This window comes from Palaemon carinicauda, chromosome 13 (assembly GCF_036898095.1).
Source record: "Palaemon carinicauda isolate YSFRI2023 chromosome 13, ASM3689809v2, whole genome shotgun sequence".
Taxonomy (NCBI): Eukaryota; Metazoa; Arthropoda; class Malacostraca; order Decapoda; family Palaemonidae; genus Palaemon; species Palaemon carinicauda.
Genome location: NC_090737.1, coordinates 146,675,783 through 146,698,615, shown reverse-complemented (window position 1 = coordinate 146,698,615; position 22,833 = coordinate 146,675,783). Strand labels below are relative to the sequence as shown.

The 22,833-nt window shown below is 38.0% G+C and overlaps 1 protein-coding gene across 5 annotated transcripts in view; it reads left to right on the top strand.

Annotated features, from left to right (window-relative positions):
• Positions 1–22,833, top strand: part of HPS4 (Hermansky-Pudlak syndrome 4 protein) — a 599,431-nt gene that overhangs the window by 530,385 nt on the left and 46,213 nt on the right. For all 5 annotated transcript variants that reach the window (XM_068386039.1, XM_068386038.1, XM_068386036.1 and 2 more), the window contains exon 9: positions 12,110–12,243. In XM_068386039.1, the coding sequence (XP_068242140.1) occupies positions 12,110–12,243 (134 nt within the window). The remainder of the gene's footprint in view (positions 1–12,109; positions 12,244–22,833) is intronic.

The following is a 22,833-nucleotide window of genomic DNA, read 5'->3' as shown; positions in this document are numbered from 1 at the left end:
TGAGTCAGCGGACTGATTTCTGACTACTTCCAGATGTATACCCCTAGTGATTGGGCATGTGAATAGTATGACATACACCTTCTCCGGATTTTGCTTCCCTTCCTTTATCCATAACGCCCCGGTGTAATCCACCCCAGTAACGCTAAAAGGTTGTTTCCGTTGTACCCGGAATTCCGGCAATGGGAGCATTATATTAGTTTTATATGGTTTTCCTTGAACTTTCTTACAGATCACGCAATGATGTAACACGCTCTTGACCAGTTGTCGCAGCTGTGGTATCCAGAACTCCTGTCTTACACTAGCTACAGTAGCGTTCACCCCCATGTGCCCTTGCATCACATGATGTCGTCTTATTAACAACTTACTCAGAACACAACCTTTTGGTAGTAAAGTAGGAAATTTGACTTCTTCAGGCAGTGTTGCATGTTCCAACCTGCCTCTACATCTCATTACATTATTATCCATAAACAAATTCAACTGGCGAATTAATGTCAATTTTGGGTTTGTTTCCTCCCTTTTCAGGGCTTTATATTCTTCTGGAAAGTACTCTCTCTGCACGAGAACAATTGTTTTGACCTTTCCTTCTTGTAACTCTTCCAGAGTCAAACTACCAGTTTTCCTGTCATTGGTTGCTAGTCTGCAATTCTTTACAAATCGCATTATCCAAGCTATGGTCTTAAAGACCTTGTCAGCTCTGCTGAATCTTTCCCAATCAAGCAGGCGTGTTGCATCTATGTCCCCTACAACATTGACCACAATGTCCTGTTCACCTTGTATATGTGTACACCCAACCCATGACCTATCAATTGGCAGAGTGTGATTTTTTAACCAAGGGGGTCCCTCCCACCAAAAGGAGTCCTTTGCTAACACCTTAGCACTCTTTCCCTGTGTCAACCAATCACTGGGATTTTCTGACGACGGTACGTAAGACAGGACTGACCCCGGAATCAAAGAGTTAATCTCAATTACGCTGTTTCTCACAAACACAGGCAGAACATTACTGGACACAATCCAGCTAAGGGCGACTTTACTGTCTGACCAGACATATAGTTGTTTAAATTCCTTCTCATCAAAGGAGTCAATAATAAATTTTGTCATTCTTGCTCCTAGCAACAATGCCATTAGTTCCAATTTCGGAATTGTCAATTCCTTAATGGGCGCCACTCGGCCCTTTGCTAAAATTATATTAGAGCTTTCACCATTTGCTCTATAGGCCACACAACCATATGAAGTTTCGCCAGCATCGCAGAATATGTGCAAGGTATCACCAGTTCCTAGGCTAGCACTCCTAGGAAAGGATATTTCAAAACACTTCTCCAAGTCCTTGCGTATTTCACTCCATTCCTCTTGTAGTGGGTTGGCGAGTTGTTCGTCCCAATCCAGATGTTCCTTCCACAATTTCTGCAAAAATATCCTTGCTTTCATAGTAACAGGGAGAAGCAATCCCAATGGATCGTATATTTGGGCAACGTACTGAGAATCTCTCTCTTTGTTTGACTCGATCTATTAATATGAGTTGGATTGATAGTTAAAACATCTTTAATTATATCCCAATTCAATCCCAATACTTTATGAATTTGGTTTTGTTTGGCTTCAATTTGATTAGCAGCAGCAATAGTTTGTATAGACTCGCTATTGCTAACCCACTCCTTCAAATATAAGTGAGCCGGAGCAAATATTTTGTTGGCATTAAAATATAAATCCATCAACTCAGATTCACCATTAGCAGTAAATTGCAAATTATCTACGTACAAACCTTTCTTCAGTCTTTCCACTACATCCACTGTCTTGGACCGGGGTAACCACGAGACCACAGTGAACAAGTGATGCTTGATGGTTGCATTTAGAAGAAAAGGTGAGCATGTAGCTCCAAATAATACTACTCTAAATCTGTATACTATTAATTTACTATTGGGATCTGTTGGATTTTCCAACCATAAAAAACGCATATAATTGCGATCTTCTTCACGTAACTGTACCATTAAAAATGCCTTCTCAATATCACTATTGCAAGCAAAGGTGTTAGTTCTAAATTGCAGCAGGACTCTGAGTAGATCAGCCGTTACGTGTGGTCCAGTCCATAGACAATCATTCAGGCTTAATCCATTTTTACCTTGTTTTGATGAGCAATCAAACACTATTCTTATTGGAGTAGTGGCACTGTCTTTAAGCACTCCATGATGTGCCAAGTAATGACAATCCACATCAGATTTATTATAGATTACCCTTTCAATGAATACTCTATCTTCTTGCTCTTGCAAGATTTTCTGATAATGATCCAAGTAATCCACATCCTTCTGAAACTTGATACTCTGCTGTCGAAGTCTACTCATGGCTAAACCAAAATTTGTCTTCAATCTGAATCTATTGGTTCTCCACGGCAACGCCACAACATACTGTTTATCAATTTCAGAATAGGTTATAGTGCTCTTAAAGTCCTTTAAGACCCTCTGGTCTTGTTCTCGCAACTCACTGCAGTCTATTCCCAGTCTATCCAAACTCCACAATGCGTCCAGATCAATCTTGGGATTTTTATTATGTGTAGCTTCAATTCCTTCAGTTTGTACAGCTAGCTTCAAAATTGTCACCTGAGTTTCCCTAGTGGGGGGAGCACTACATGTGCCTGACACTACATAACCAAATATGGTCGGAAACAATATTAAATTTTTAACCCTTTTGAACCCTGGATGCAAAATATTATAAACATTATCAACCCCTATCAACAATTCAATAGTTGATTGATTCTCAACAGGCAAATCAAAATCTTTATCAGCCAAGCTGATCTTAGTTTTACATAACGACTTTAAGCTTCTCTTCACGTCGAATTTCTTCGCATATTCTGGCAGCTCATCCACCACTATGCAGTCCATTATTATCAACTTGCCTTTATGCGGTATGGCGACGCTTATCAACTCGTATTCATGAACAGGTTTACTAGCTAGATAACCTCTCACGGCAATCTTTTCAACTCCTTTGGACCTATATTGCAGTCTCTCTAGAGCCGATCTTTTAATAAATGTCCTCTCGGCACAAGTATCCAACAGCCCTCTAAGTCGTACCATTCGACCTTTCTTCCCTTTCAGAGGAATTGTTGCTGTTGGCAATATGGATTGCTTACCTGATTTATTTGGTTTCTCCTGCTCATTTACTGATAGTGTTCCCACTTGTACACCACTTTGTTTATTCTTGCTTTGCTTTGTTGTTTGGTCCCTATCACATAAGATGCAATGATGTCTCAAATTACAACCATTATTGCAACTTGATTTGTCACAATCCACACTAAAATGTTTCTTAGAAGCACACACAAAACATAACTGCAAAGCTCTCATACGATTCAACCTTTCATCTCTGGTTGCGTAAGTTTTGCACTGAGTCCACCAATGTTCTTTATCACAAAGAGCACATCTTGTGGATTGCTGATGACTGGACTTATTCACATTTCCCTTGGTTTCGGTCTTACAGCTTTGGATTGATTTACCGTGAATGTAGATATTGACGACAGAGTTTCAGTTTTATTTACATCAGTTGAAACAAAAGTTCTTAGATTGCGAATCTCCTCTTCTAGGTAGTTCCTAAAAGTGTCTAATACCAACCAATCGTCTCCACACCTACGCTTCACAGTCTCACTCACGCTTTGAGGCAATTTGGTATAGAGCAAAATAACATAAAGTTCATTTAATTCCAGCCTTTCACTTTCCAGCGATCTTATTGAGCATTCAAAATTAGCTCTGAAAGTTTGTAGTGATTCAGAATTGGCAACAGGAGACTCCATTTCTAGCAATCTTTTCACCAGAACATGCTTAATTTCATCTCTCTTTCCATAAGTAGATAGGAGAAGAGCTACAGCTTGTGGATAATTGGCGGCCTCAAATTTAAATCCCGAGATTAATTTTGAAGCTTCTCCTTTGAGCAAACTTTGTAAATATGAAAACTTCTGAATTGGTTCCAAGTCTTTCCGCTGGTGTACTGACACCTCGTATAGTTCCCAGAAGGAATTCAATTCTAATATATCTCCAGAGTAATATGGAAGATCCAGTTTGGGTAATCTAATACTGGCTGTGGGTAGTAGCGGTGGTTGTGTTAGAGGATTTAGTAACTTCAAATTGTTAGTAATAGAGCTATTGAGTTTGCCGATATGTGTACGGACATCTCTTGCATATTCAGCTTGATTTATCATTTCATCAGACATTTCTTCTTCTTTAACTAAATCCAAAATTTGTTCATCCAAAGCAAGAACTTTGTTCAGATTATCTAAAATAGAATCCCTAAGGGAAGTTATAGCATCAATATCTGTTGAATCGATCACTTCGGTCATCTTCCCAATAAAACGTGTGATAACGGATTTATAACCGCCACGTCTACGCTTCAACGACTCCATTGTGACAAGACCAAACTCAAACAATACAAATTTTCAATAAATGATAAATATGCATCCAACTATAATAACTGGGTTCAAAAGTTTAAAATTAGCAAATTTTCACAATGAAAAGGAGAAATTTTATACGTGTGTAGTGGAATGTGCAGGCCCTGTCCCATACTTAACCCAGCCCTAAATCTGAAGGGGAAGAACCACGATCCTACCCACCTTCTACCATCCTTTACTTTTCACATATTTGTTTGACTCAATGCAAATACGTTGAGCCAACGCTTTGTAGCTTTTATGATTGAATTGAATTCCATCTCTGGCTACATCACCTTCTGATAATAAGGTAGGGATCACCCTAATTCTTGTATCTCGCTTTAACTTCCTGTTTAAACAGTTTTTCCTCTTTTGATAGTTTTCGGCAGAGGTTCTAGATGGTGTTTTACGTATTTCTATTAACATAACAAAAACTTCTGAATTATTGATGGTATGTAGACTCTCTACCAATCCTAGAATATTTTTGTGAACACTATTCACCAGGTTAGGGTTATCTCCTGGTACATCTAAGTCATTGCTACCTATGAACAAGATAGTGATACTAGGCCCATAGGTAGTAAGTTCGGTTATCAAGCCAGGTGTCATAAGGTTGGTTGTAACAGCCCCTGGTCTACCAAATGTCCTATATTCTAAGGGTTCAAATAATGGCGATCTACCACAAAAAAAAAAACAATTCTCCATGTGGGTGACATGAGAATGTCCCACAACAGCTACTTTACGTTTCATTATTAAATTGTTAAATGAGAGATATTCTAACAAGAGAAAATTTACATTAATTCAAAGTAAAGGAAAATAACAAAACCCAATTTATGACTTAAGGCAAGCAGGACAAGGCCTTACTAATTTAATCAAACTTCATATTAGAAACCGTTTTAATCAAGCCTGAAATGCCTCTAACCTACAAATAGCGCGAAAAGAAAACCATTTACTGTTTCTTACGACACCACACAAAGAGAAAGGGTTAATCCCGTCTAGTTATGTAAGCAGGGTACCGCATACCAATTTAACGAAACGCGCAAAAACAAAAGAATTCAACTAGGTTAGGGAGGGTAGGCATTAACAGCAAAACTTCAACACAACATAGTTATTAGCAGGAAACCCTGCGTAAATGTCCAATATAATCACCAATGGTATTAATCGTACATGTGACTAAACCAAAATATTATTATATGACCGGCTTTCAAACTTTAGAAACTATCGAAAAATCTCACGTATCCTGGTCACGGCACCAAATATCATTACTTATTAGGGTCAAACAAGCAACAACATATAATGACTTCAGTCATTCATGAAATTACTAATTACCAGATTCTTTAAGAGAACTCAAGACCCTTTCTCTACATTAGGAATTCATTGCGTTGTGTTACAAAGATAAATGGTCATACTATATTCTATTGAGCCTTTGCTCCAATGATTACTTACTTGGTTTCATATGAAGTTCTTACCGAGTTCGGATTGCTAGGCACGGGTAAACCACGATACCACATATAAATATTTGATTTTACCCAGTCACGGAATCCCACGCACAGATATGCATATCCCTAGCGAATTATCCCATCCAAGGTAACTAAATATTATTTGATACTCATCCAAACTTCGGTTGATCAATTCATCCACTTCATTAAATGCTGGGAAGGAACGGCTTTGTTAATCAAATGAAATTCGCTTCATCCTGATTAAGTCCACTGAAGAACACACTACAAGCGTTGACAAGTGACAGGCAGCAACTGTCCCGATTTACCTCTGCTGCCTCTGTCGTAAACATAATGCGTTCGTTCTCTCTCCCAAAGTCATAACTTCCGCTTCGTTCGCCCACGACAAAAGAAAACAACAAACGAACGAAACCAACTATTCAACGCAAACCGAACGAAACCATTCAAACAACCTACATCGCATTGTTAACCACTTATACAACTATTCACAAGACAATATTCCTTGGTAACAATGCTTATTACAATAAAATATAAACAAAACCTTCATTTGTACAGAAACCTGCACATTTCCACTTAACGCAATGTAATATAAAAGAACATTTTCCATATACAATATGAACATAGATATTCAACAACAATTGATTTCCCATGTCGTTATTGTAAGTAACGACACTGCCAATCAAGATGAATTTCCACTTGGCAAATGATATTTCAGCATATTTGCCTGTTGTATGCTTCTTTATCAAACGATCAACACACATACAAACAGCATTGTAGGTTTTTTATTTACTATGCTGGCTTTTATTTTGCCTTTGACAAATCTTTGTTTTTAATATCCTGAAATTCAGAAAAGAAGCAGTCATTACAGCTCCAAGAAATTTTGTGGACTGAATTATTTCCTGCTGTTGCTTTATACAAAAACATTGATTTAGCAGTTATGCGTACAACTTGAAACTGATTTATTACATCATGGGTTACATTGTTAGTTAGGTTTCCTTCAGCTATTTTATCAGCATATATTTTTTGGTAACTTGATTAGTAATGACGTCAACTTCAGATTCAGAGGACGGGAGTGGAGGCAAGTGTGTTTATGTGTCATAATTGGTAAGTGTCTTGAACTTGGATTCTTGCATACATTAATGATTCCGGGTAGTAGTGCTTTTTGCATTTCCAATTACCCTATTGAAATACGTGAATTTAGATGATGTTTTACGAGTTATGGCAATAGTGTGGTAATAAGATTGTTTTGCAGAGATCAAATAGGCAGACTACATTTGTACCTGATAAAGCTTCATGAATGGAAGTTTCCAGATAGTTAGTGTTGTAAGGGACTTGATGAATAATAGGTAGAATTATCAGGATTCAGAAATTTACCAATAGCAAAAGAACGAGCAATTCTTGAACTATAAGTCAAATTCAGGGGATTAGATGTTACACAAGCATAAGTTCAACTAACACCTAAAAATATTTTTCTAGATGCATTAAAGGTGATATGTTCATTATTGACATTTCCAATTATAGTTTTTCCAACATGTAATGGAGGCACTAGTCTTGAGTTTTGGAGAGTGAGCTCCCTTACAATGATGACAAAATATTTTTTATAAAATATTTTGAACAAGTGAAACATCTCTCTCCATTACTACATTTGACATTTAAATGGTAAAACTCCTAACACTTGTAAAATAGCATTGGTGTGGGTGAAATTTCTTGATAGCGATGTTCATGTGTCTAATCTAAATACATGAAAATGCTAGAAGTGTACGGGTCATTTATCATACATGCTCATGATGATATATATCTTATTTTTTGTATATTGTCATTGTCGCTCTTCCCTCTCACTGATAACCTGTATTTTCATGTATTTTCCTGCATCATTGTGTTTGAATTTTTTTTGCCTTTCTTGACTGGAACCGGTTGTTTACATACTCCAGCTCCGACCAAATAAACTTAAGTCTCATTCACAAGTCTCTCAGTTACAACCTAATTGCTCACCATCACATTAGTGACCACCGGAGTGTTTAACTACCTCCCATACCTTACTCTTTGATGATGCTGCCCTCAGCCACTGATTCTGCTATCAACGCCCGGGCCCTGGAACTACAGTCCTTCGCCAGTGGAGAATTGTTCACTTGGTTCCAATGTCCTGGAGTCCAGTTTCGCATAAAGGGCATAACTTGGTCAAGCAGTAAAGCTGATTATGTTCTCGCAGCCATTCCCAAGGACACTTTCCCAGAAATCTTTGATTGGCTGTGAGAGCAAAGGAACACCCCCATAACATATGAAGACCACAAATCCTATCTCCAGGAGCAGTACTCGCCATCAGTGGCCGCCTGCATAGCAAAATTTTTCAGCACTGAATAACCATTGGGGGACCAAAAGGCTTCACTCACCCTCAGATAAATTACCAATATTGCTCGCTTGCAACCTGCCGCTGACGGCTCTTCTTGTGAAGTGAATCTACTTTATGCATATATAGTACGGCGCCTACCGTAAACTGTCAGTGCTGCCATCCCCGAGGTTGATATTTTGCCCATGAAGGACCTGATGACGAAAATCAACGCCCTTATTGACAGCTGCTTGACCGCCATCCAGACCTCCATCAATGCCTCCATTTCTGACGAAGTGGACAACTATTCAACTTCAAGCCACCCACCACCCACATATACCACCTTTCGCTTACACCCCAACCACTGACCTCTCCAGCCCCTTACTGACTCCCATCGACCACAATTATGCTACTGCCACTCCAAATTCGGCGTTGCCGTGAAGAAATGTGCGAATGTTTGTTAGTGGCTAACAACAACAGGTACATAGGACATCGCTCGCGGTGGCGACCTCCCCTACCACTAATCTTTTCTTTCTACGTGATGTAGGTAGGGGCGTGAAATGCTGTTCACTTCTGCCAAGACCCCTCTCCAGGACTCAACATAGTCTGTCTATATCTGCCGACATCCGCCTGGTAGCTGTCAATGGATCTACAACACCCACCCACGTTTATGAAACCCTCACATTATTTTTGGGAAGTGCCAATTATAATTGGAAGTTTCTCGTTGCTGAGGTCACATTGCCAATACTCAGTGAGGACTTCCTCTCACTTTTATACCTCCTGGTCGACGTAGCTCACTGACAGTTAGTTAATACGGATTTGTACTCCTCCTGGCCTCTCCAACCCACCCCTCCAGCCTTACTCTCCACATCAGCGCACCAACGGATGTCTACGCCCACCTCCTCACGTTGTACCAGGAAGCTTTCCATCCCGAACTTTGTCAAACACCCATGGTTCATGCAAAACATGGTATTTATCACCATATCAAAACTAGCCCCCCCCCCCCCCCTCCCCCAGTGTTCATCAGATTAAGACATCTGGCACCAGTTCATTTGGCAGCCACTAAACAAACGTTCGGCGAAATGGAGGAAATGGGCCTTTGCCAAAAGGCCTCAAGCCCATGGTCATCCCCCTAACGCAATTTACTGTAGAAATAAAGCTCTCTACGTCCATATGGGGATTACAGGCACCTGAACATGCAGACAGAACCAGATCACTACCCACTCCCAAACATAGCTGACGTGATCTCCTACTTGCAAAAAGCGAAGGGTTTCTCCACGCTCAACCTGCCTAAGGGATATTATCAGGTGCCCATGAGCCCAGAATATACCCCCAAGACCACCATCACCACCCTCTTTCGATACATGCACTTTCAATTACTCTTGTTTTGGCCTTCATAATGTCGGGGCCACTTTTTAACATCTCAATGACGGCATATTTGGGGACCCTCCCTCCTGTGTATGTTATGTGGACGACGTACTTGTGCTTTCTTCCTCCATAGAGGAACACCTCCGTCATCTACACATCATGCTCGACCACCTATAACAGAACAGCCTTTTAGTCTGGTACCACAAGTTTACCTTTGCGCCAACAAAGTATCATTCTTAGGTCACTGCATCGCTCCTGAAGGAGTCTAACCCTTCCCTGAGAAGGTTGCAGCTATTCAGAACTTCCCCACGTGCTTGACCATCAAAGCACTGCAAGAATTCTTGGGCATGATCAACTATTATCACCGTTTCCTGCCAGCCATCGCCACCACTCTTGCCCCCCTCTACACCTCCCTCAAGGGCAAGCCAAAAGACCTGAAGAATGCCCTATCAACCGCTGCTGCAGTCACTTTCCCTGTGCCACATGCCCTTCTTCTACTCTCCACCGATGCCAGCGACGTTGCTGTTAGAGAAGTCCTTGAGCAGGTGGTCAACGGTTCGCCTCGCCCAATGTCCCTCTTCAGTAGATAACTGTCGAAGGCGGAATCCGGCTACTCTACCTTCGACCGCAAATTGCTTGCGGTGCATTTGGTTGTCCATCACTTTTGCCACTTCTTGGAAGGTACGCCCTTTGCCATTCACACAGAACACAGGCCTCTGGTGCACGCCTTCACTCGACAGTCCGACGCCTGGTCCGCCAGTGAACGCCAACATCCCTCTGCCGTGGCTGAATACAATTGTACCCTACAGCACATCCCTAGAAAAATTAATTCCGTTGCCGATGCCCTGTCAAGAAACACACTGGTTGCCATTCATCTGGAATTGGATTACAATGCCTTGGCAGAAGCCCAAAGAAAAGATCCAGAGTATCAAGATTGTAGGACATCTTGCACATCCCTCCACTGGGAGGATGTCCCTCTCAATGACTCCAACACCATTCTCCTCTGTGACGTCAGTACTGGTAGACCTAGAACATGAAAACCTTCCCCCATGCGCCGACAGGTGTTTGATTTCATTCATGACCTTAAACATCCTTCACACTGTTCTACTGCACAGCTACTGAGTTCATTTGGCATAGCATTACTAAGAATACTAAGTATTGGGTCCTTGCCTATACTTCATGCCAAACCTCAAAAGTACATCGACACATGGATTCAGGATTGGGCATCTTTCATCAACCTCAGCGGCACATTGCAGACATTCATATCGATGTTCTAGGTCTCTTACCCACATCACAAGGATATTGTTGCCTGGTTACCGTCATCGACCACTCCACTTATTGACCTGAAGCCATTCCCATGGAAAATGCAACGTCCGCCTCGTGTACAGCTGCCTTACTCTCAGGATGGATAGCGAGATTTGGTATCCCTAAGCATATTAATTCAGACAGAGGTACCCCTTTCACCTCTCAATTGCAGATATCATTAGCAAATCTCCTGAGTATCACCCCTCATCAGACAGCCGCATACAACCCTGCTGCCAACGGTATGGTTGAACGTTTTCACCTTACCTTCAAAGCCGTTTTGATGTCCCACTGCAAGAACTGGTTTACCCAGTTTCCCTTGGTCCTCCTGGGACTAACAACCACTCCTAAAGATTCCCTTGATATCTCGGCAGCTGAAATGGTGTCTGGCTAATTTTTCTTTTTTTCATCTGCATCCTCCTCTGACAATCTCTCTACATCACATGGAAAAATTTATTCCATGCCGCCATACTTACAAGCTCCCAGCTAAGCAACACATATCGACAGATCTGCACTCATCAACGCATGTTTTCTGCGCAACGACACTAGCAAGCCACCGTTAACCCTACCCTCCCCCCCTTACACTGGCCCTTTCCTTGCTATCTGTCGTACGCCAAAGGAATTCCTCCTTAACATGTGTGGCAAAGAAGGTGTGGTCTCCAATGATTGCCTGAAACCTGCATATATCCTGCCAGATGACCTGCTTACAGTACACCTGTCAAGAGCAGGGTGCCCTATAACACATGTGTGTTTTTTTAGGGGTGGAGCCATGTACCACTCGTATATCACACGCACTCGTACATTGTAATGTTAATTCTTATTTTTTGTATATTGGCGTCATTCTCTCTGATACCCTGTATTTTCATGTATTTTCCTGCACCATTGTGTTTGAGTTTTTGTGCCGTGCTTGACTGGAATAAATTTCAGTCACTTTCACAAGTTAAAACCTAACTGTTCGTCGTCACAGTAGAATATCATTATTATCTCCTCTCAGCCTCATATCACTTAAAGCTCTACTTTAAAATCAATGCAAAGGATTATTTAAGAGGCAAGTTTGGAATAAACTGCCAGAATATTTATGGTTGGCAGACGCACCACGTACAGACTAACATAGGTTTTATCAAATTAGAAATCCATTGCAGGATAGCTTTTTCTTCTAGTATAACTCTAAAATAATCATATTACTCTATATATACATCAGGAAATCTAGTGATATGAATAGATGTCTGGGATAATTGTATCATTTTTTACTTATAACAGGTCAACATGAGGCCATAGCATCTGCAGAAGGCTGGGAAGTACTAACACTGTATACTCAGAAGCATTCAGACTGCATTCTTCATCTGCTTATGACGTGCAGGTCTGCAGCTGATCCCAAACTTATCTATGCCCTGGTAAGATATGTTTTCTTGATTACAATAACAGCAAAGGTATTGGATATGGTGTTGGTTATCAAAGTTAAATACTGCCCTCAAACATACCTGGAATAATAATAGTTAATTGTAGAAAATGTTCTTATCCCAGCATCTTCGCCAACTTGTCTTCTGGTTGGATGGGATATAATCAGAGAGTTATTGAAATATGTTTAATCTTGCTCAGCTCTACATTTCTGCTCTACAGTAACAACTTCTGACTCTTGAGTGAGAATATGTAAACAAAACTCGCACACAACAATACAAAAATAACAAATGGGCATCACTCTATAAAAGATTGAATCCTACTGCAATACAAAAGTAATAAGAATCACATCCTAACTTTAGGACAATTAATTAATGATTAAATCCTTCATAACATACGCTACTACATTTATTCTGTGTCTGTGCAACATTACTCTTAATACCCATAGCGCAAATAGTATTACAGTATAAAATACGTAAGTCTCCTCCCCTTTAACTTGACATTGTACAAAACATTATAATTCTAATCTCTCAGGGGGCTTCCCTCTGTTCATCCTATAGGGAAGTAATCTAACTTCATCCTGTACTGGTACATAAATAGATATTGAATCTACATCTGATGACTGAGCATCTTGGTTAATATTTGATTTAACTACATCATAATGTAAATTTCCTATCTCTTTTACAGGTTTTCCTGGTACCCACTTTTCTGGAGTATTGTACAGTATGATCTTACCATGACATTAGAATAAGGGGAAAAATTTCTTACTTTTGGGAGACTTTCTAATTGCTTATACCCTTATTCTTCTATACCACTTTGCAAACTTGGATACAACAAATCTAACTAACACCTAATCCTCCTCCCCATCAACAAATTTGATGGTATCACACCTGTTGTATTGTGCGGTGTTGTTCTATAAGACGATAAAAACTTATGTTATTTGTATTTACCTTTCTGCACTTCATGTTATGCTTAAATGCTTGAACAAATCTTTCAGCATCTCTATTCGTGGAAGAGTGATAGGTTGCGGAAAATGTATGTTTAATACCATTTATATAAAAAACTCTTTGATTTCCTATGAAATAAACTGTGGACCATTATCAGTTACCCTTCTTTCAGGAATTCCATATGTAGAAAAATTATTCATTAATTGTTGAATTATGGCATAAGATGTTGTCTTCATTGGAATTACTTCTGGCCACTTATTGTAAGCATCTATAACTATCAAAAGCAAATAGCCCAAGAAAGGACCTGCAAATTCTATGTACACTCTTTTTCCATAGATACCTGGGTAATTCCCATGGGTGCATTCAAGCAAATTGAGGATTGTTCTGTTGCATAACACAATTCATACAATTCCTTACAAATAATTTAATATCTCTATCTACACCTGGCCACCAGACAAATGTCCTTGCAATAAATTTTAATCTGACAATACCTTGGTGATCAATATGTATTTCAGATAAAACCTTGTTCCTCAGTGAACTAGGAATAATTGTTCTTGGCCCTCTCATTATACAACCTTGTGCTATACTCAATTCACTCCATATATCTTTATAGGGCTTACAATTTGGCTCATTTCCACATAAGTCCCTACCTGTCTCTAACTCTCTAAATCTTTACCAAGTATTGGGTCTTTCTTGCTATTGTGTGCAATACCCTTGGCTGTAATGGGTGCATCATATACTGAAACTAGAAAAATAATGTCATCATACTCTTCTGGTCCTTTTTGTACTGGAAATCTAGATAAAGCATCTGCATTAGCCATCTTTGATGTAGGACGATATTCTGTAACATAATAATATGTGGCTAACGTATTTTCCCATCGTTATAGTCTTGAAGCTACCAACGTAGGTAAACTTGCTTTTGGACCCAGTATTACTAATTGAGTGTTATGATCTGTAACAAGTGTGAACCTTTTCCTTCCATAAAGATACATATGAAATTTCTTAACTCCATACACTAATACTAAACCTTCTTTTTCTATTTGAGAGTAATTCCTTTCTGCCTTGTTCAATACCCTAGAAGTGAAAGCGATTGGGTTTTCTGTTCCATCTGGCATTACATGAGATAATACTGCACCTAAACCTATGTTCGATGCATCACATACTAATTTAACTGGTAAATCCATTTGATAATGTACAAGAAATGTAGGTGATGTTATTTCCTGCTTGATTCTTTCAAAATATTCCCAGACAATCTTTTGTCCAATTCCACCCTACACCCTTATTCAGTAAGTTATACAATGGATGTGCGATGGTAGATAAATTCTGAATGAAATTTCCATAAAGTGTTACTAAACCTAAAAATGATTGCAATTCTTTAACATTTTGTGGTACCTTTGTTAATTTCACTGCTTTAATTTTCTCCTTAGTATTGTGAATTCCATTAATTACAAAACCTAAGTATTCCACTGAATCAAGTTCTAAAACACATTTGTTCTTATTTACTCTAATATTATGTTCCTTCAACTTCTTCAGAACTGCCCATAATCTTTTTCTATGCTCTATTTTATTCTTACCAGAGACTAAAATACCATCTATAAAAATGAGTACTCCTTGAATTCCGAAAAAAATCTTATCCATACTTTGTCCCCATATAGCTGGACTACTTGCTACTCTATAGGGCAATCTCTTTGGCTTATACAATCCTAAAGATGTATTTACTGTACATAGTTCTTGTGAATTTTCATCCACTGGAATCTGTTGAAATGCTTGTCTAAAATTTAAGTTAGAAAATACAATACATCGTGATATAGTTGCAAACATGTCTTTCAGATTTGGTAATGGATGTTGAGCTACCTGAAACTGTGGATTCAACATTACCTTGTAATCTCCACATAACCTAACCTGACCGCTTTCCTTCACATTAGGAACCAATGGTGTAGCCCAATCTGAGTATGCAACCTTTCCCAAGAACCTTCACTTTCTAACCTTTTGATTTCTGTTTCAACTGCACTTTTAAATGCATATGGTACTGGTCTTGGAGCAAAAAATCTAGGATTACTATCTGATTTCAAAACTAAAATTGCCTTTGCGCTTTTTACTGTACCAATTTTATCTTTAAATATGTCTTGAAACTCTGATAGAATATTATCCCCAGACACTTCATTCTTGTGTTCATCTTGTGTACCTATAACCTTCAAAATACTAGGCCAATCTAATTTTATATAATCTAACCAATACACCTATGGAAAAGTTTGTCCTTTACCTTTAACCACTGTTAATGGCATTCTATCTACCTTCTGGTCTTTATACTGTACTTCTATGTTCAGAGCACCTATTACCTGAATATCAAAACCATTCTAGCCTTTCAAAACTATTTGCACCTTCTAATAACAAATTAGGAATGGTTTTAGCTGTTTTCTGAGACATAATTGATACATCAGCTGCTGTGTCAACTTGCATTACAATTGGTTTATCATTTATGATCACTTCTACCAATATATGTTTCTTTGCGCCTTTGTTGACAGAATTAATGCGAAACACAAAATCAATTTCTGACCTAACCTGATTATCATGAACATTTTCCACATTATTTTCTTGGCCTGTAGGATCAACTGTTGCATTTATTTTTTTTTTTTTTTTTTTTTTTTTTTTTTTTTTTTTTTTTTTTTTTTTTTTTTTTTTTTTTTTGTACTGTGTAGGGAATCTACAAACATTTGAAAAATGCCCCGTCTTTCTACAATTCTGGCATGTTTGTCCTATAGCAGGGCATTTCCTTGCTTCATATGGAAGATGATCAGTTTTACCACACCTATAGCATTTGGATTTTTCTTGTTGCCTCTGTGTATAGGTCTGATTCTGATATTTGTGAGCATTAGAGTTTGGCAATTTCCTATGACAAGGCTTTGACGTATTCTTTCTCTGATTGTCATTGTCTTTCAACTTTGAGCCTATCTTGCTAATTATAGAATGTTCCTTTCTATTGCTTGTAGAATTACCTATTAAATTACTTTTCCTATTTGATATTTCTAGAGGTCAGCCTATAATCAATACCAACTATAGTGTTAAATCTTTATCTTGTGATATTTTTTTTTTAGCTCTTTTGATGTGCAATGGGCAATAACTTGATCTATCATAACATTTTCTAACTCTAGAAATTCACATGAAACAGCTAGATTTTTAAGTCTAGTCACAAACGCATCTAGGCTCTCGTGATGTTTCTGATATGCCTGTGCTGTAAATTGATACCTTTCAAAAATATTTATTGACACGAGGGTGAAAATATGTGGTAAGTGCCTTAATCGCAGCTTCACTAGTGTCATCAGTAGGTTATAGTGTCTTAAACACTTCCCGAACCTCTCTACCGGTTGTGTGCAGTAATAATGCCTTCTGTGCATCTTACATACTACCTAAAGCTTCAATGTAAATCTTGAATTCCTCATACCATTTTTGGCAACAGAATTTGGCTCTGCTACAATGCTGAACTTCTCCGGATGCTTAATTTCCAGAGGCATTTCGACTTCTTACTTGAATCAAATTAGGCAAATGAAATCCACAAAATTAACTAAAAGTTAATTCCGACCTAATTTTTATGTTAATTGTAGCCCTCAAACATACCTGGAATAATAATAGTTAATTGTGGAGAATGTTCCTATTCCATCCTCGTCGCTAATATTGAATATGTTGTTGGTTATCAAAGTTAAATACTGCCCTCAAACATACCTGGAATAATAACACTTAATTGTAGAGAATGTTCCTATCCCAGCATCTTCGCCGACTTGTCTTCTGGTTGGATGGGATATAATCAGACCTCTTATTAAAATATGTTTAATCTTGCTCAGGTCTACATTTCTGCTCTACAGTAACAACTTCTGACTTTCGAGTGAGAATGTGTAAACAAAACTCTCATAATGTACACAACAATACAAAAATAACAAATGAACATCGCTCTATACAAGATTGAATCCTACTGCAATACAAAAGTAAGAAGAATCACATCCTAACTTTAGGACAATTAATGATTAAATCCTACATAACAAACGCTACTACACTTATTCTGTGCCTAAACATGGTCTATCCATGAAATACTGTGCAACATTACTCTTAATACCCGTAGCCTATATAGTATTACAGTACAAAATACATAACAAAAGGGTTTGGTGCATTTTAATGACAGATTATATTGGTACCTTTTCAAATATTTTTCATAATTAGTGGTATTTTTATTTTTACCTATAAATAGTGAATATTTAGCAAATGACGCTGATATAGCATGTAGTACTTATCAGAATTTTAGAGGATATCTTTAGGGTCTTAGATAATTTTGATATATGAAGAGTTTAGTGTTTGTTGGTTCTAAAGTTATGATCATTAATGGAAAGTGTTTTATAATAATATATGATGGAATATTCAACAACTGATACCAGTTAATGTTGTAGAGTAATCGTAATCTGACACAAAAGAGAGTGACAAAAGACTAGTGCATCAAGCCCTGCTCACACCCTGATTGTTTCTAATAATGTTTACAACCTCACCATCATTTCTATGGTTATGGGTCTACATGCTGATTCAACAGTAGCCTTGCCTGGCTCTCTCTTTTAGCTTTAGTGGAGAAGAACTTGGGCGCTGATTTTATGTATTCATGATTGATCTTTTAAGAGATTGTGCGACAAGAGAAATTACCTGTTCTTTGCCGTGACTAATCATGATGGACTTCTAAACCTTTAAAGCCTTAGATTTTATTGTGTCATGGATTGCTCTTCTTGATATTTCATTCAGCATTCAGATGGAGGATTTTGGATATACAGTAGTTTGGAAACCTCTGGGAGTTTTGTGATAATTATGTTGTGTCATATGTATAAAAGTACTGTTTCCATAATCCCTAATAGTGACCTTTTTTGAGTAACTGACCTTGATAAAATATAGAAAAAATTATTTTTATTCTGAATAGCCTAATTCTATAGATATTATGTTATAATGTACCTGAAGTCAATGTATTCGGATACTGTTTGAAGAGAGCCTACGACTTTGTTTATTTGTTCGAAAACTTGAAGGTAAATTATAATCTCTTTATTAGATAGACTGTGAATACTAGCAAGGGGTTTTATAAACAATATATTTAATAAAGTCTTTTAAACATCTTGCTTATATCCCTTTTTTTCTAAACTTTTATCTTACATAAAGCAACAAAGGTAATTCATTGACATTAAATTACTTCTTAGTAAAAAAAAAACTTTTCTTGTTCCTGTACTTTATTTTTCTTTCAGAATTGTCATTCATGTTAATTAATCCTTAAAATATTATCATATCACAAGAATCAACAATCACAAAGAAAATTTGTGTAATATTTTGCCAATTTACATCATGTGAACGAAATTAGCCTTACCATTTTATACCCAGTATCAAGTTCCTTGTCACCAGCAGAATTATTGGTAGCACCTGGGGAATGATATGTTAGCATCGTTACATATCGATGGCTGCAAAGAAAGTAATATTGATTAATGTAAAAATGGTTATGCTTTTAATATAAAAGGGTTACTATAGAATATTTCTGTTCACCCAACAAATACTAGTCGAGTACAGATGTGACAAAAAAAAAGAAAACCCCTGCACTCCCAAAACATTTCTAGAAAAGGTTTTTCGACTGGTTCTGGTACTATTTGATGTGGAAAATGACATAATAAAAGCCTACTAATTTCTGACCATTGCAAAGTTGCCAGATCCAAGATGGCCACCAATACCTTAACATACAAATAGATTTCTTATTATTTACTTTAGAATAATAATTATGATGTCTATATCAAGGTTTTGAGGGCCAGGGAATGCAATGGAAGTATTGAAATCATTGAATTTTAATGATATTGGATAAAAATCAGTTTATATATTATACACTTTTTATTTTTAAGTATCAACGTGTCTGTCACTGGCTTCTTACCTCAAATATGCCCAAAATGAGTGTCACTGATGTCTACCATCAAACATGCTCAATCTGCAAGAAAGAAATAAAGAGCCAGGATGATGCAGTTCGAATTCGTGAAAAAGATGCTAGTGGAATCAATGAAGCAAGTGTGAAAAGAGGTGTCAGCATTACTGTTACAGCTGGTTGCGTACTTCATTCAAATTGTCGTAAGCGGTACACAAACCCACATGACATTACAAATTCATTAAACAAGAACCAAAGTAAACCATTACTCAAAAGAAGTGTGTGAGCATTCACTGGACCATTTAGTAGCAAATCCAATTGTCTTTTCTGTGGAACTAAAGATACATTTAATAACTCAGATATCAGTTTTGTGAAGACAGATAATCTTGTTGAAACAATATTGCAGGGTTGTAGTGAACTTTCGGATGACTGGGATGTTACATTGAAAGGTCAAATTGAGTACTATTGTTGTAACTTACCTGCAGCCGACTGTGTATATCCCCACTCCTGTGATGGGGACTTTCGATCCAGGTGTGATATTCCCCATAGGTTTAAGGTGAAGTCAAGTACAAAGGAAAGAAAATCAGGACCAAAATAATCTTATTACATTGAAGGAAACAAGTTCTCACATCCTTCGATCATATTTCAAGTGTGACAGGGACACTGATGAGAAATCTCAGAAGAGAAGTATTATTGAAACTGCTACTAGAATTATCAAACGTGATATAAAAACTGAAATTCCCTCTGTTACAGACCATAATCCAGATGTGGATATGCTAAAACTTTATATTTCTTTAAAGTATCTTCCAGATAGTCTTTGCACAATACTGGTTATTTTGTTTCCTGGGAAAGATAAGAGCCAAAAGGTTGCAGGGGCTGGACAGGCAATCATTCAGGCAGTACATCCACGAACTGTTCTATCATCAATACAAATAGGTCTTGCCTTGCAAACACATCATTTCTATCGTTCAAGGTTTTTGTAGATAATTTGCATAAGGTGGGATTTTTCTCATGATATAGAGAAGTTCTGAGATTTGAAAAGAATGCTGCTGACACTGCTGCTGTAGATATTTTGAGTAAGGGTATTGATTCAGATGTTACTGTTTTGTTCACTGCTGATAACGTTAATGACTATATTCTTTCAATCGATGGTAAAGGCTCCTTCCACGGGATGGTGGATAATTGCTGCCTTGACTCCAGGTAAAAAAAGGAAGACTGGTCATTCCAAGGCAAATTTTTTCAGAAATTAAATATGTGGCGAACACAATGATTGATATAGTGGATTATCGCTTTGCCAACCATGCCTGACATAAGGTAGTATTTAAACAAATAACAAAAAACAAAAAATTTTATCAAACATTGGATATTCGTTGGGAACTGTCATTAAGGTTCAAACAGGAAAAACTCAAAACTGGTCTGGTATGATGCATATAATTCATAAGGGGTACGAACACCCTGGCCAGTTCTCAATTATGTATCTGACCATGATTGACCTGTACTCGGGTAACAAGAGATGCTTTTTGTCTACACTGGGATTTATTCATAAGCAAGCAGTAAAACAAGGTATCACACTAATAACATTTGACCAGCACTTGTACTGGAAGGCAAGTGAGATAATTGTTGATGCACACCTGAATAGCCATTTGTAAGAAATAGTTCTCTTGTTAGGTTGTTTTCACACTCTAATGAACTTGCTGGGTGCAATTGGTTCCATCATGAATGGTACAGGCCTAAAAAAAATTTCTACAGGTAGTATATGGTGAAAACTCAGTAGATCATATGATGACAGGACAATCTACATAAAGAGCTATCCATGGTCATCAGCTTATAGACAAATTAGTAAACCACATAATTATTTCAGATCTAATTAGTGACAGACCAGAGGTCGCATCTTTGATTGTTAAGTGTGAGAATGCATTTTCATCATTGTTGTCAGGTCAACCATCTTTGGAGAGTGTTATGACATCAGATTTAGTGGTTAAAATCAATCTGGATGTGTGAAAATGGCATTCAGAACGTAGTAATAGGTCAAAGACAAGTCATCTGTGCCTTAATGAACAGAAGATGTTGGGAGTTGGATGAAGGTTGATCATGGCAGATAGCACTGGATCTTGTTTATTACATTTAAGTGTTGTTTCTGAGTCTCTCCCAATTCTTCATCAGCTGGACACTACAGTTGTCTCAAGTATGCACATTTCTATGGCCAAGAGATGGAGAAACTAAACCTCACTCATCCAGACGTGTTTCAGAAAGTTTCCAGTGGTCTTCGTGTGATCCATCGTAGTAATTGGTACTGGGCAGGCTTTAGTTCTGATTTTGCTAGTGAACAAACTTTAATGACGTCACTAAAAACCTCAGGTGGACTGACTCGGGGAAGGGGTATGACAAAAGAGCAGAGGTCATTTTGGACAATGTCATCTCTCATCACTGCCAAGTATAACAAGCCAATGCAGGAATTAAACGACCTTTCCTACTCTACCAGTAATTATCATGAAGATTTTACTAAAGGAAGGATGAGGAGGGACACTTCAGACATACAAAACCTCAGGACAAAATTACTGTCTTGTTCACCCTTTTCAGAAGACTCCTTACTGCGGAATGTAGTTAATGGTGTAGTGGCAAATCCCAACATAAATGTTCTTAAATATGGGTCTATTAGAAAGAAAATAATTGAAAATATGATTGGGCAGTATGCTTTCAGATAATCTTTTAATACAAAAGATAAAGCCATAACCCCTGGAGATGTTTCTGCAACCATGGTTGTACCAGATTAAAGTATTGATCCTGCCCTTTTATTTCAAAGATTATTAGTAGTGGCAAAAAACAGGTAAGCTGTCACTGGAAGATGTTTTAGGATATGAGCTTAGCCTATTCCGTCCATCTTTTTTTTTGAGATTAGAAATGTATTTCATAAGCCAGATAAACCACAGCTTGCTCACGCTACCTCAGACCATTTGAAAGAAGCCAGTGTAGATCCACCTCAATCTGCTCCTCAGACAGAGCATTATGTCCTTGATGGAGGGTCCTATTACGTCGAGTACCCTGGAAGAAGGGATATAGCTATGACATAATAGTTGAGTCATATGCGGATTTCACCATTCAAAAATATGAGATGGAAAAAGTAGTTTTATATGGCTATAATGGAGGTCCATCAATCAAGGACAACACTCACCAGAGGCGTTTAGGGCAGAAAGTTTACCACGATGTTAGTGTGACAGCAGAGACTTTGTTCTCTGGCAGGAGGGAAGAGTTTTTGTCGAGGGATATCAACTCACTTATTGATGCTAACATAGATATCACTAAGGCTGCAGTTTAAGCATCACAATTCCATACCACTACGTTGATTGGAGAAGACACAGACCTCTTAATTCCACTCCTTCATTATGCACAGACAGATAGCAGGGACCTTTATTTCAGGTCAGATAAATCAACTGCCACAGCAGTGTACCACATCAACAGTCTTGAATCAGCCTTAGGAAATAAACTATGCTCTCATCTGTTTGTTTTTCATCCACGCTTTTACTGGATGTGATAGTACATTATGCATTTTTGGTTTCAAAAGTTAGTCAAAGGTAATTCTGTGTTGCAATCTTGTGCAGATCAATTCCTCTCTCCAAACCATGAACGAAAAGTAATTGAACACACTGGAGCCAGAGTAATGGCTCTACTATTTGGTGGGAAGGATGCAGAGTCACTGACATATTTGCACCATAGTACTC